The 16,558-nt window shown below is 34.6% G+C and overlaps 1 protein-coding gene across 1 annotated transcript in view; it reads right to left on the reverse strand.

The window, feature by feature from the left end:
* Positions 1 to 16,558, reverse strand: part of LOC115443311 — a 64,287-nt gene that overhangs the window by 39,324 nt on the left and 8,405 nt on the right. The window contains exon 2 of the mRNA XM_030168667.2: positions 8,507 to 8,688. Within this exon, the coding sequence (XP_030024527.1) occupies positions 8,507 to 8,688 (182 nt within the window). The remainder of the gene's footprint in view (positions 1 to 8,506; positions 8,689 to 16,558) is intronic.

A 16,558-nucleotide genomic window follows, 5' to 3' on the forward strand; every position in this document is an offset into this window, starting at 1 on the left:
TAGATAAAATACACAACGATTTTATCAAAAATTATCATCTGTAGACTCTAAGTTCACTAGAAGAATAGCATATCAACGAAGTACTACTAAAAATAATAAAAAAAATTAAATAAAATCGTTATTAATTTGAATTGTATAAATAACAATTGATATTCTAGAAATAATTCCTAAGTCCTTTGAATTAGATTCGCAGTTTTATCCGCTAAACATACAATTAAAAAAATATATAAAGCTAAAATGATAGGCCACTTATTAGAATCCTAAAAAAATAATAGTAACACTTTTTGATGATATCTATTATGTCAGAATAATGAATAATGATTTTATCTTGTTCTATAAACAACGTTTATACATTTAAGCTACATGAGAGAACATCTATCTTTATCTTTATCTTTATCTTAACAGGATCTAAATGCTTTAAAATATCGTAAATTTGTTTTATTTTATCAGTTAGGAAATCTAATTATTTATAATATATTACAAAACTTACCATCGCTTGTCCATATTGTAAATTGAACCATTATGACGTGATATTTAACACATATTTTAAATAATATACGCGTTTTAGTAAATTTGATGATGATGATCAATAAATCAGAAAACTAAAACCAAGATTTTTGACGTAAATATTCTTTATTAATGGATGATTTTTGGCACAATGTTAGCGAAGGGGAAGACGAGTATATGGTTTAGTTTAGTAAGTCAATGTCAAAATTATCCAGTATAATACCAACTCCACTTACTCTCTCTCACTACAAATATTTATTTATTAGTTCTATAAGATCAGGGGTCCTATTCGCAAATCCGTCTTTTTGCGATTACAGGCGTTCCTATCGCTGGACCGCTTCTATAGCCTTATAGGTACACGAGTAAACAAATGCCCTATTTACCTATATTGCTATTACAGTCTTTCGATTACAACGCCAATGACTGCAAAAAGACTGATATAACCCCACAGACGGAGTAGGGCTTCGGATCTTATTGTAATTTGTTAATATCTGTAATCTTACATTGATATGTTATTGTTCATTACTTGAGTAGCAGATGTTCAGTTTTACAGTCAATGTAAGGGAATATTTAAATAAATAAATGACTAATTAGATGAGGACAGAGAAATGTGATGTAGCAAAATACGGACAATACTGACTACGGCGAATGCCAACATAGTATATTTAAAGCTACTAGTACCATTTAAGTAGAGGACAGGGCAGGAATAACCAACAACCATTTTCTACCCACTCGTCCAAAGCGCAAGTTGCATTCAAGCGGATGACGTAGCAATTTTAATGATAAATTATAATCATGAGGAAAGGCGTACGGATTTAAACTTCGTGATTTTCTATTCGAATTCGATAATATAAACTGACGAAAATTCGAACTATATATGTCAGCAGACAGAAGAAATGTCTAAAGAAAGGGAAATGAAGAGTGTATATGACCTTTAAGTATGATTCATTTTGCCTTCATACTGAAATCCTGGTTTGGATAGGGAAATATCCTAGGTGTATTAATTTGTGTAAAAAAATATGGTCATATATTTTATATAGATTTGGGACGTGAATCGAACAGTTTATTTCCTCCAAACAGGTTTCTCGACTAACTTTACATACTTTATACGTAACCTGATACTACATTAGCCATTATTGTTTCATTATTCACACTTGGAGCACAAAGATGTCGTATTTTTCAAACTGTAGTCATTAATGAAAGCAGGCATCGTCACGCGGGCATTCATCTTCGACATCACGTTGCCAATCACGAGGAAAGGGCACTCCGATTACTCCAGCGGAATGTTTTTGTTTCCCACGATTATGCACTTTTTCCTTATCGTGATAGCGTTTATTTTACGGCAATTAGTGTAGTGATAATTTTCGCGCGTTTTACGTCACGCGGCGCCATTTTGTTGTTGCGTGTTTTGGAGATTATTGTTGATGCGACGAGGTTTTTCTTTATTTTAAACACTCTTTTTAATGACAAAAAATATCGATTTTTTTTCAATTAGCTCAATTTGTTTCGGTTATTAATTTTTATATAAAAAATAATCAACTGTAAATACTGTGGTGAGGAGACTACTGTAGTAGTCAGTTTGGAATTTGACAATCCGGGGGTCAATGGGTTTTCCGTACTGAATACATTTTGACGAAAAATACAAAATCAAAAACAACCCAAAACTTAACCGCTAAGAATTCCACAATCCCGTTATAATTTAAAACGTACTCGTGATTTGAATTCGATATTATAAAAGGTTTCCTGCACTGACGCATAACTTTAAAACCGGTATCAACACATTTCTTTGTCCTGATACAAAGTATGTTAATTTCATGGGTTTCGTTAAAATTCAAGGACATCGTAAATGTTGTACAATACATTTTTCTTCATTAATTTTGACCGGTCAGTAAGATAATATCCAAATTTAGCAATATAGTACGATTGGTCACGGAATAACCGCGCCTTGTCCAATCTATTTCCATGTGTTCTGGGCCTCTTTGTCATCCAAATCCGTGTGACATTAACGTCCTTGGTTTTTTGTTGCCAAACCGGTTTAGCGAACCAGACAAGAGCCTTCCACCGACGCGACTGTTATTTTTTATTCTTATATAATTTGCATTCTGATCTTTCGACATGGCAACAACCCACAGTATTTTTAAAAAAAATATGTTGCATTTTATTTTATAAATTTCTTTAAGCATATCTTAACATGATTCAAGTTCAAACTGTCACTTAAATTTATTATTCGACTAGTCTTGATAAAGTTTGATCTCTTAAATAATCCATTTTAATTTCTTACTTAAATGTTATGGAAGTCGTGTGCAATATTTCACGCATTTAGAAACAGATTTCTTAAGGCAGTGTTGGCTATCCTTCACTCCATGAGAGTTAAAAAAGTGAATTTAATTCATACTGAAATATCAAGGTCCCAATACTATTATTCATTGTTCTTCGTCCGCATTACGATATTAATTATATAATTAACGCAGCAAGAGACACGCTTTTGATCAAATTACTTTATCATGTTATTGAAAAAAAAATCCGAAGAGAAAACGTGCTTCACGTGACCGAAGCAATGAATTGTTTTTGTATTTGAAACATTCAATGAAAGCGCTAGAGAATAATAGGCAAGAAAAAAACATCAATAGGGTAAAAGAGCCATTGATTGGAGTATATTGTAGGCTAGTTGACGGACCTACTATCCATAATCTTATCTAACAGATTTAATAAAAATAAACCTGATTAGTTCCGAAATAGATTTGGTTAAATTGGTTTGGTGGTCGACATCAATTCTTTTGTCCTAGTTTAGTAATATAAGAATGATATGGGTAATCGTCATCACATAATTAAGGTACGTATTCACTATTAAAGATCCTTTGATAACTGAGGTATGGAAAAAGATATCTAAAGCTGCGTCCAGACACAATACTTTGAACCCAAAGCCTGAACACACATATAGCGAGGTAACAATACGTGCCCAGCTGTGCCAGGTGAGTGGCCTGGACAGTGGACACATGGTGTCCCGGTGAACGACCCCGACTGCAGACAACGCCCTTGAGTCTCGCTTAACTATTGATAAAAAAGAGCTCATTGGCTCATAAAAAGATAGCTATTAGACAGTATTGAGGTAAATGCCTTTTTATTGTTAGTACTGACTGTATCTGCGAAGGGGTGGACACCAACTAGTTCCTACATTCCACTGCGAGTCTATAATCTTTATATTCGTCCTGATTAAACTGTCTTGATATAATATGTACAAAATCAATTATATCATTGCCTGCCTATCGGTCACCAAAATTATGCTTGCTTTTTTGGCATATTTACCACCAATGCTGAAACGCAACTTATTAGAATGGGTCTAAAGAAGGTTTTCTACCATGATGATGGTGTCTATCCCACTGGCTATATAATATTTCGTGTTTGAGAGCAATAAACAGAAGGTTTTCTACCATGACGATGGTGTCTATTAAATTTGGTATACTGTTTCTTGTTTGAGGTCATTCAAATCTTAAGTCTCACGTAGATTCTGCACGAAAACATTGAGGTGGGATCTATGGCGTGGTTTATTTTTATTTGATTGCATAATATGAAATCATAATAAATAAATTCGTGAAAACACACTTCCATTGTTGGAGCATCATAAAATTCCTTTATTGCATTATAATGACTACAATCATTAATATATCATATCCGATAATTAATTAAATAACACACGTCTAATAATTTTATAGTGATTTCACATTGTTTTATTTTCCATATCACTACTGAATTTGATTTGATTTGTGTTACTTGATTTTACTCTAGGTATTAGAGTCTTTTATTTGAGTGTTATTTCGTAAAGCTATATGATTGAGAAGCAGCAATAATTATCTATCATGCAATATTCATCAAGTAATTTATTATTAAATTAAAGAAAATTAATTTGCACTTCTATTGAAGTTGGAACTCAATAAGTTTTTTTATTACGTTTTTAAATATATTATAAAAAAATAAATAGCTATTTGTCTTCGTTCTGAGCCGATTAAATATGAACGTTTTCAAAAAATATATAATTATTAACGAAATTTCATTAAAATTTTTGTGTTGTGATCACAAGACCAGAAAACCCAATCAATTTTATTGCATATTATTTAATATTTAGAGAATAATGAAGGAATAATATAATATTCTTTGAAATATATACTAAGGCAGGAAATTAAAAACTTAACTTGCAACATTAACCTTATCAATGACTTAGTATGTTTTTTTTAACCTCACTACGTTAGTTAGCCTGGCAGGGCCGGCTTATACAAACACACCGGACTTTCGGGTGACTTTAGGCACTCGAAACCTTTTAAAAATTAAGTGACCATGCTGAGGGCGACCCACTAACGGGTCACGAACCTCGGCTCAGGACGGTCACTGGGAGAGGATGAGACATGAACGATTATGGGTTTGCATAGACATGAAGCGACCTACAATTAGTCAATCAAAAAGATTTTTTGAGTGCACGGTTGCTGGGGTGTTTATGACGAAAAAAAAATATGATACAATAAAATGTATCGACCAGCTATCTAATATGAAAAATAATAAAAAACATAGTATTCCGTGATTGCAACGTTACTTGTTAGAATATTACAACAAAAAGTACAGCAATACAATAACCTAATAAAAAATGAAAATTCGCGCATCATGTCACATGTGATTTTCTCGTTATCCACGGTTCGCTTATATGCGCAAGCGCACTTTCCTGGTTCACGTTATTTAAATGACAAATGAGTACACAACTGCCTTTTGAAACCAATTCGCCACACGAGCATCAAGATTTCCTTCCCACGTATTTGCATTGATGACATAAAACTGGTAATAAGATTACGCAAGTAGTAATGATAGAAGCACCGTGCTCAACGCAACAACACTAGGAAAACAATCGAAATACTAATTAATAATGCATCACAAAGGAAACCTTGTAATGCTAATACTGACAAAGCTGTAGCTTAGAAGCCTAATAGAGACCAGCTCATAATTTTAGTTGAGATTGTACTTATTTATAGTTTCAAAAGCTTTATTAATATATTAAATGTAAAAATGGTAAGTGGAACTAAATTTCATAACACGGAAGGACATTTTCAAACCTTGTAAATATTTGTCTCATTCACATCTTGATTGAATCGTATTCTTGACTTCTCTCATCCATATTAACTAAATATGGCATCTTTTTTCATGTGATTTCTTTTACGACTATCTTTGAAGATCCAATTGCTTTTGGTGAAGATTGTAAGACAAATATACTTTGAAGTTCTATCAAAACGTACAAATATAGGAAGTTTGAAAAGCCCACCAATTTAACCTTTCGCGTCTTACTGTTTACATGTAACGGATGCGAGACACCTGATCTCCACAAACCTGTTTAGAGGTTTGTTGCCTGATAAATCATTCCCATAACAGTTAACGGGCATCGATTGTATTGAAAATTTTATTGGATACCAACGTCTATATTAATATGGATGATTTGAGTATATAAAGTATTCTATCTAAGTAACTAAGTTATATCAACATGTACTTATTTTAAAATGTTGTCAATTTTCTTTTCTTGAATACTAAGAAGTTACTGAGTTCGTAACGATTTAATCAATATTTAAGTTGAATCATTGAGGAATACTTTACAATAGACTGTTTTATAAATTCCGGAAACTCAAACCGGGACAATCCCGGGATCACGGTAAAACAAACGCTCACGCCTCACGGTGGTAGAAATTCAATTATTTCTGGTAGAATGCGTCATCGCACGTGTAATAAAGCGGTTGAAATCGATTTGCTTGAATATGAAGATAACGCTAACAGTGAGCAAGCAGAGATTTACCGTGACGCCGATAACCAGCCACATGTGATCATGGCGAATTTATTGTTTATAAACTATAAATAATAGATTTTCCTCATAGCCCCGCCAAACCTTAATTTTGAATTAAAAGTAATAACATAAAATGAACTCTTTTGTAAAGCCTACTATAGTTTTCTAGTTTAATAACTAGAAAACCATTAATATGGTAAAGCAATATTCAACATTGTTTTACTCCTAAAATGAACATCTATAAAATCACAAATTTATAACTATAACGTCTTAATTATTATTTGATAAAAAATTATGTTAAATATTCGTCAGTCTCCATAATGCAGCAGGCGAGAAGTCGTTTATAAAACAATGCTAGAGTTTGATCATCACATCAACACACGTGTGTGATATGCAAATATTTATATCATGATAGTCGCTTATAGATAATTGATACATGCGGCACTAGTATCTAAAATGAAGTTAAATCTATGTTTTACTGAAGTATTTTAGACATATAATGTCCAAATTAATATAAGTTTCTGTTTTGAACACTGCAGTTACCTATACAAAATATGTTGCGCGTAATTTACGACAATATATTAATGAAATAAGCATAATTCCAATAATTGGACTACACAACATTCATGCCGTCTCAAGTCAAGAAATTGGAACAAAATTTGCCTTTGTAATATACAAAACAAGCGATGAATATTGAAATAGAGTAAATACAGTAATGTTTTCCCACGACTATTATTTATGAAGGAAAACCGCAAAATTGGCAATTATGAATCGGACACCAATGCGAACTGTATCATGACCGAGTTCTTCTACTAAAGAAAACCACAACAATGCGATATAGTGCATAAACCAAACAATAATATGGCTGGTGGTAGGTCTCTCATACCCATGCGAGAGTCCGCCTGGGTAGGTACCGATGCAATGTTTATTTCTGCCACCAAGCAGCAGTGTGTAGTCACTGTTATGTTCCGGTTTGAAGGACATTGTAGCCAGTTTACTGGACATAATAAAACCAAACATCTAATATCTTAGAATAGCAAGCGTAGTGGTATGAATACCAACATTATTTAGTAATTTAAGCTGTTGGACAGTATTTTTACTGTTTATGGGCGGCCGTATCACTTACCATCAGGCAAAAGGCAAGCTCGTCTCATTATTCATAGCTAAAAAATAAATAAACAAAGGTAAGCAATTAATAAAAACAAGACTATTGGTGAGTTGTTATTCATTTATTTGACTAGGAAAGATAACTTGGCATCAAGTGACGTATTCAATGAATACATATTGTGTATACACGTTCATGTTTGAACATATAAAATTTAATTAAAAAAGCATCAAGTGCACTTGTATCAACATAATTGGTAGTTATTAATTACTATAGTGCAGGTGTGTTGAACACAAAAATACATTGCAGTCGTTATCAGTCCTAAAGTAATTTGACCTAATAAAACAATATTTTGTTATGACTTGATAATTTACAAAACAATAATATGGACCTGTATTTAAATTTAAATTTGCTTGACATGTGACTCTTGGTACTTCTGCTCAGCTATTGTTAAGAGAGATTAAATCTTTACATACTATATTGGCTAAGTACTACATACCACATTGGCTAACTAAATTCGGATTGCTAGAAATCAATTATCTAAGATTGCTAAGTTATCTCGGATACGCAGCTTTCTTGACAAGATATTATATCACCGAGCAATGAATAAAAATACGGAATTTCGAAATAATTTAATTGGTGTCCTAGAATCGGACCAAAGTTCCTGGCCTCGGCTTTCACTTGCGAGGATAACAAGGAGCATTGGGCAGCTTGTGATTTAACATCTAGAATAATTGCCGCATACGGCCTTTACGCAAATCATTGAAGTTCAGAAAAAAATACATTTCGCAGACGGCGGAAGCGCGGCGTATACGGCCTTGCCGCGGCTGCAAATTAATTTGTGGACTCGTGGAAAAATTATGCCGTTCTGTCGAGTAAGTGATATAAACAATACGTTCTGTTCAATCAATTATATAATTATGGTAATTTAGCGTTATGCAATTAAGTTATTATCCGTTTAGGCGATTAGCACGTCCATAGGTTTTCTTGTTATCGAATGTTCTAGAATAATTAGTCTTTGCCCAATAGAAAGTATTTTACCTATCCAGTTGAAAAGTTGATGATTTTGTTTATAAACTTACCTTAACATCGATGAGACGGATAGCAAAGGCTGTGGCGTTAGGAGATGATAGACTGAGCTGGCACGGCGCTTTAGGGGCAGTGGGGGGGCGGACAAGGGCCAATGCTAGGGCTGTCCCTGCTGCGGAGTTCAGCCCTAACTCTTTCTTGTTGGTGCGGCCGCATAGTAGACTAGAACACAGTCCTAAAACAAAGAAATATTATGTTTAAATCATAGATTTTAAAACAACGATGAATTTTATAATTATTATGTAACATCACATACGTAACTAGTTTTAATTATTAAAATTATAATATCTGTGATTATTTTGTATATTATTCATTTCAATTATAGTTAATTTTGATTTCGTAATTTAATTGTGTAATGGATGTGTAATGGTCTTTTTAGTGATTACAGAAATTAAATAAGTTGAAAACCGAATAAGCGTAAGTAGGACTTGCGCACCAAGGGTTCCGTGCAAACTAGCATTTTTTAAAGTATGTTTTAGGGTTTTTAAATTTCAGGAGCTGTGAGCCGTTGCTTCTTGCCCAATTTCATCATTCTAGGTTAATGGGAAGTTTCCGCCCTGTGGAATGGGGGCGTTTGGAGAATTCCACCACGGTATCCCCTGCCTGTCGTAAGAGGCGACTAATAGGGGCCACGAAGGGGGTCGTCGGCGGGCAGCAGGGGGCTGTCCGCCCTAGTGCATTTCTGTGCATCTTTGCACATTTGTCGGTTAACCCCCGGGTTGGACGGCAGTGTGTGTAGTTGGCCTCACGCTGCCGTAGACGCCGAGGGCGTCGTTCGGTGCGTGGGGGCTTCTGAGTCCCCCCCATAGGAGACGGGCCGCAAGGCGGCACCGCGCAGGGGCGGCTGCGGTCGCAGACTAGACACTTTAACGTCAGAGGAAGCCCGCAGCCATCCCTAATGCGCCGAAGAGGGCCACCGCGGAGTTTTAGCTGGTAGGCCGTGCATAGGTTTAAGTTGTATATAGGGTTAGGGACTCGGCCCGGCGGTCGTCCGAAGGTCGTCATCAAATCCGGGCGGCTCAACGCCGGGCCGTAAGGCACGGTTACCCCAGCATAACCGCTCAGTCGCCCCCCACGAAGGCTGGGCGGTAGTAATAAGGGACTTTCTCCGCGAAACCAAAAAAAAAAGGTTAATGGGAAGTAAAAGGTTTTGACTTTTGATTCCTTTGCCAATCACAAAATGTGCGACATAAACGATCATAATATCTTTTGATAACGTTGATTTTTTCACGGCTAAAAGAGACTTTAGACCAGAGATTTGATATAAATTTCCACTTGATACCTCTACGCGTTTCTGAGAGAGAGTTCATGACCGACATCCAGTCCGACGGACAACAAAGTGATCCTATAAGAGTTCCTTTTGAGGTAAGGAACACTAAAAATTAAACGGAGACCAACATGAAAGTATATAATTTCAAATAAAATACATTTTTACAAATCGATTAGTAAACTATGGCTGAGGTAACAAACATTAAGAAAAAATACACGTCTAATTGAGAGTTTCCTCCTTTGTTTAACTCGTTTTAAAATATTCCTGCTTTTAAATAATTTTAAAAATATAAAAGTCCTTGTACGAGGTCTCTGCTACATATCTAGTAAGTATAGTATATGTTTTAGTGTATGATTTATAGTTTTTCTGGTCAGAACTAAAAATTATTTGTAAAATATTATATTGTTCGAAATTCAAATATTTAAGGAGCCAAATACAAGCAATAAAGATTCCTCAGAAAGATTCTGAGCATCGAGCTCGAGTACACGTTTAATATTAATCAAAGGAAAAATTTTATTCTGCCAACTTCGACAATTTAATTTTAAATATGTTATTGCACGTTCATTAGTCACAAGGAAAGCTTAATATATCATAATAAATTAAGTGGCAGTAAACATGAATGAATGATAGCTGATTGAATCATCATCGTAGTATTTATGAGCAGTAAATCTGATAAAGCCCTGTCAACACATGTAGTTACATAATCGATCGGTCGGTACACCGGATCTTCTAGATACTAAGAATTGTTAAAATCACTCGAATAGTTCATTCGCACTTCGATATCTTCAATTAACACGTATAACATCATGTGACGAAATCGCTAAGTTAAATCGTGACCAATGACTTGTTTACTAACTCTTTGTGGTAGGTTTGCCATGCCGTATGAGTAATAGCCATGAAGTTACTGTGAAGCTTCCAATCAAATCATTACACATCCCTTATTTTAGAGGGATGTTACTGCGTAAAATAAATAAGATCAACAGCTGTTTCCAATAAACCCAATCTCAATCTTCAATCCGATTCTGAAAATAAACCGAAATTCCGAAATAATAAATTCAAAATAAGTAATTTGTAAATATTTCAAAAATAACTTTGTTCTGATTGGTCCATTTTCGCGATAGATCGAAAAAGCGATTGGGATCGTTTATTGAAAATGGCGGTATAGCTATGAATATAATTGTAATCAAACAAGGAAGTGTTTTGTGTATATTTTTTATTATTGCATTTTGTTTATACTGTACGCCAAGGAATCTGCCGGACTAATAAAACAACATTGTCACATACAGACATCACGCCTTTATCACGGAAACCGTAGGCAGATATACAACCAGGGCATCTTATATTCGCCATGTGTTTCATGATGTGATAGGAGCGAGCCTGATCGCACAAATTCCAGACTCCGAGCTGATACTAAGAAGAAAACTCGGAAAGAACTTGAGACCTTAGAGCAGTACCGCGTACGCAATGTGTCTATGTAAACGAGATAGTCAAAATATTGTCAATTTTACGTAAGGAAGAAATTGAACCCTTTTTAAGAACATTGTGCGTACGGAGGAGTATGAGATTTGGTATAATTAAAGTTCTTATTAAGAAGGGGCATAGAAAAATATAACTTATATATAATATTTGTTACAAATATATTATTTGACGGTCTCGACCGCTAGTAACAACAAATATGTACATAGTATGAAACTTTTGACTCGCGCTGCACGGCTTATATGGAAGTATCGGCAGTCACCTCTGGTGCCGGTCATATAGACTTTTAGTACTCAGATGCAAATAACTAAATACCAAGCAGACTTAGACGGAACTGGTAAGATTAACTATAAATACATAACCAGTTTTTGAGCAATCGCATCCAACTTAGGACACCATGCACTGAGGTGTGAACATCGATGTTTAAAATAAATTCCTAAATAGGTAGCTAGTAAGAGGTTAGTCTAAAAATAAACAGCCTTTACAAATTTATTTTAAAGACGATTTTTCTAGCTGGAAACATAAGCTATCTTTGATAAGCAAATCGAAATCTAATTAATACTCACTAGTTTTAACGAGACTATACCGTCCTCACACCCCCCTACTACTCCTGTAAGCCAGGATCAGCAGTGGCACGCTTTTTATGACACCGAGCAGTGAAGCACGGCGAGTCTCAGGGAAAACTAATTTTTCTTTATCCCGCAACGAAATTAATCAAACAGAAAGATAGGATGGAGTTGGTAATATCAATATATTCACTAGTTTGTGAAAATGTTTGAATATTTGTTAGAAGTAATCGTAGAAATAGCTGCATGAATTGGGATGAAGTTGGGCACATGGAGAACCCATATCCTCTATTAATAAGTACTGTTCAATTCGCTCTAGTGTATTGGAGACTTACATATTTTAGCGGGAAATGTTTTTCACCCGGGAGTGTTCGTGCAATACCTAATACTAAAATTGTCCCCTACATTTCCCACCAATTTACTCAAATTTTTTCTTTATCCATATTTTCAGAAATAAATTCGAACAGATCTATTTTAAGCCTTTCCTTAAGTTAATAATTAGTGCATATAAATGTCTAGACTTCGAAATTACCGCGATAATAGCCACGATAGCCAGGTTGGTTGTGGAATGGACTGTCGAGACGAATGTCCGCAGGTTCGAAACCCAAGGAAACGCATCTCTGACTTCCTAATCTCTCTTAGCAGTAGAGGAAACCTGTGCCCTGCAGTGGGACAGTATATGTATACAGGGTTGATATTATTATACCTCTAAGGTCAATTTATCACATTAATCTCTGTTGAATGCCAAGTTATAAATCTTTAATCTAAGCCAGAAACCCTAGAAAGATTAAGAGTGGTGTTACATTTGTACTAATATGTGTCAGTTACTGATATTAAGTAAGTCTTTTATTGAGTCTTTTCTGTGTTTGATATGGGTTTGTCAGTATTGAGTAGGTACAGTCAATCACATATGTACCACAACAATTCAAAACTATTGCGGTTTAACCGACTTTTTTTTACGAAAATATAAGAGATTTACTCTAATTTACACAAAGGAAAAAATCGATTAAACTTAACGAGATTTGAAGTTTTGGGTTTGTTCAGCTAATTTGAGGCTGACTGTACGTTATTGTATTTTTTGTATTACTTTGAATGACGAGACGAGCTTGCCTTTCGCCTGATGGTAAGCGATACGATTTAAGATAGAACACTAGGGTCTGCCGGAAAAATGTAGAAAGTCACACCAGCATAATTCTGGCGAACGATGCGAAACGTCTCTTGGTTGTCTACGTATTTGGATAACATTATCAGTTCGAGTTGAGTGTCAGGAAAAAATAGAGGATGGTATAACGATCGGGTTATGACATAAATGACGTCATCACAATAGTCTTTGAATAAGAATAGATAATGCCTACAGTATTAAGTTAGAAGTCTTCCATGTAACTGGCTTAATGTGTGACTTGAGAAGCCATAGTTTTCTCATTGTTTTCGTTACCATTCTCTGTTAAGATGAGAGGAACCAAGCCGCCACCATGACATCGACTCATGACTGCTTTCGATAAGTACCGTTTAATGTGGGGACGCATTTTTTGCAGGAGACAGTGACTACACACTGCCTCTTAGCGGCAAAAATAGACATTGCGGCGGCATCTACCCAGGCGGACTCTCACAAATGAGGGACCTACCACGGGTTAAAAACAGTTAAGTTTGTATAAAAAACACAACAATCAAATTGAATCTACAGACCCTAAGGTCTAATAATAAATACTGCTTACTCGAGTAAATGCAGTGAAAACCGTTGCCGAGTTGGTTCACGTATGAATACAATGTTTGCATTATGTATCACAGTGTTGTTTCTGTTGGAAACCTTGCTCGTTTACTTTTACGTTCCGCAACTATTGCAAGTTTTTGAATTAGCGTTGAATTATACGAGCTAGGTTTAGTTTTTATGTTTAGAACTGAATCATTCATATTTTTAAGATTGGATTTTAAAATATTTGCAGAAAAACACGACGTCCTTAAATAACAAATGTTTAACGTATAGGTTTATACGTTTTTTTGTTTTTTTTTTATAGGTTTTTTTGTTTTTTTTTTTTTTGTACTCCCTGTTCCTCTAGGTATTTGATATAATAGATATTCTTGAGACAAATATTAGTAAATAAACATATGTGCATCAAGTTCCCTGTTCGCGAGGTGTAATTGCAGCCACAGTCTCCCTCAGTGGTGTCTGGACGTTTAAGAACTGAGGTCATCGATCTTATCACCCAGAATTATCATTATAACTTCAATCAATTAAACACTAATGATGTATTTAAAGTCATTGTGGTAGATGGCATAATATTTAAAACTATGTAAGTACGAAAAAAGTTTTGGATTTTCCAAAAATTAAAAGTAGTTATACTAATTTAAAACGTCTGCATGGTAGCAAAAATCCAACACTCCTACTAGAAAGTTAAATAGGATCTGAACAAGTAATTGCTTACATTATGACTAATTTCTGACGGCATTTGCAGTAACTAATTATTCATTGTTATAAATATTGGACGGTAACTCGAGCCATCAGTTTTAATACTCACAAGTCTCAACAAAGTATACGTGCTCAGAACAATGTGAACAAACATTATAATTCTCAATGAGTCAATGTCAACTGCGTAAATCATCGTGGACGTAAAAAAATTAATGCGTTCCTTCATTAAGACAAGTGGGGGCAATTAGTTACTTCACGAACGAAGTGATGTTCACAGTACGACAGTGCATTCAAGTGCAAGCAAAGTGCGCCGAAAATAATAAATGTTTTCAAAACTAAACAATCAGAAATACGTAAGGAAAGGAAGAAATATAGTAACTGAAAAATAAATTTATGTATATAAATACGGTTCTTTATGTTGACAAGTTTAAGTCGAAAATTGCGTATCAATTTCAGAGGCTCTCGCTTCAGAAGGGTAAATGCAAATAGAGACCCAGATACAACTACAATGGAAAATCTCTGACTTGCTACAAACTCTGCCTTTAATTAGGTGGTATTTTTGAAGAACCTTTTAGATTTTTTTATTAGCTTAAGCCAATGACATCTGAAGCCCATTAGAATGCACATTAGGCATGATATAGTTGTACCTGTCATTATGATAATATCCCATTGTTATAGTAGATAAAGTGATTAGAACAGTAATGATCCTAACCGCAAAACCGCAAACACATACAAATAAGTTACTACTTTCCTACAGTCAACTAATCACACTTCATCAAACGAACTATGGAGCAAATGGTCAATACGAGCTCTGGGTAGATTGCATGGTTAATTAAATGTACCTTCTTATCCATTCACTCCCATCTCATGTATGAATATCACGTTCAGACAGAAGCTTCTTTTTATTTTTTGGTGATATATTATTCTGTCTAAGGATGTTAGGTACATATATGGGTTTATTGTGCATTGATGGACGAGTTCTTCAGTGTGGCATTTTGACTTTAGTTATAACGAGACGTTGCTCGCAGCCTTGCTCAAGTGCGCTTGCGTTTGCCACAAAATCTCTAAAACGCTATACAACGACAACACCATCTATTTAAAATAATACATTGAAAACATCTTTTTCATCATCTTTCGGAGCACAATACCGGGGTAAAGACATTTAATTATCTAAGTATTAATTAAGACATGGTCTACCCGAGTACCACAGTTCATCAAAATCCTTTCAGTTCTTTCAGTGTTAACTTCTAAATATTCAAACATTTTGACAAACTTTCGCTTAGTGCTAGAGGAAGCCCGAGCACAGCAATTTGAAAGTTGATAATACAGAACTCATATTTAAATGAACATCATACCTTGTTAAGTGAATATTTTTAGTATTACGTATTCATTTGTGCATCTAATAAAACTTCGGAGATATTACTTATGTGCGATAATTAAGTTTTTCTATTATTTTTTTAACCAAAAGTGCGTTGGCAAAAAGCATTGACGTATTTTCTATAGACACGAATGTCTATATAAACTATTTATTCAATTGAACAACAAATAATTTTACTTATTGGACTAATATTTTTTATTCAAATCCAGGTTTCCATTTAAACTCGAGTTCTTATATCATGAGCGGCACTCCGTACACAACCACAAGCTATCGATGCTGAAATCGTTTTCAGGAATATCACCATCCAAATTTCCTATCATTTTACTTGAATTAATTAAACAATAACTGACCGTCACTCATAAAAACACACAGAAATATTTAAAGAATAAAAACTCTCAATTTATACATAGTACATTATTTTAAAATCACCTTGCGAATGTTTACTTGCAGATAACGACGTAACAATCAGCCATAGTAAACATTATACGTTTTGCATATAAAAGAGTTACTGTTAAAAATAGCGAGGGTAATGATTCATTAGTCATTACAAGATGCAATGAAGTACGTTGGCCGACTACACCACTGCACGCACTTGCAATGTTTACTTCCCCGCGTTTAAATAAAGACATATGATAATTTACTTGATAAGTAGATAGGGGAAAGGAAGAATGAGATGGTTGATGAAAAAAATATAAACAAATGTTTTGTAATTGATATCATCCGCATCGCTCACGATAAGTATGTGTAAGACATGCCTTATGATGCAAGAGATATATTATTGTTTTTAGCATTCCGTGCCTCAAAAGGAACCCTTATAAGATCACTGTTGACCTGTCTGTCAAGAACTTTTTCTCAGGAACTTATAAAAATGGAAAGAAATTTATATTAAAAACTCGGGTCAGTCTTTTTTAACTGTGACAAAATTAAAGTAATCGGGATCAAAAGATA

This window comes from Manduca sexta, chromosome 28 (assembly GCF_014839805.1).
Source record: "Manduca sexta isolate Smith_Timp_Sample1 chromosome 28, JHU_Msex_v1.0, whole genome shotgun sequence".
NCBI lineage: Eukaryota > Metazoa > Arthropoda > Insecta > Lepidoptera > Sphingidae > Manduca > Manduca sexta.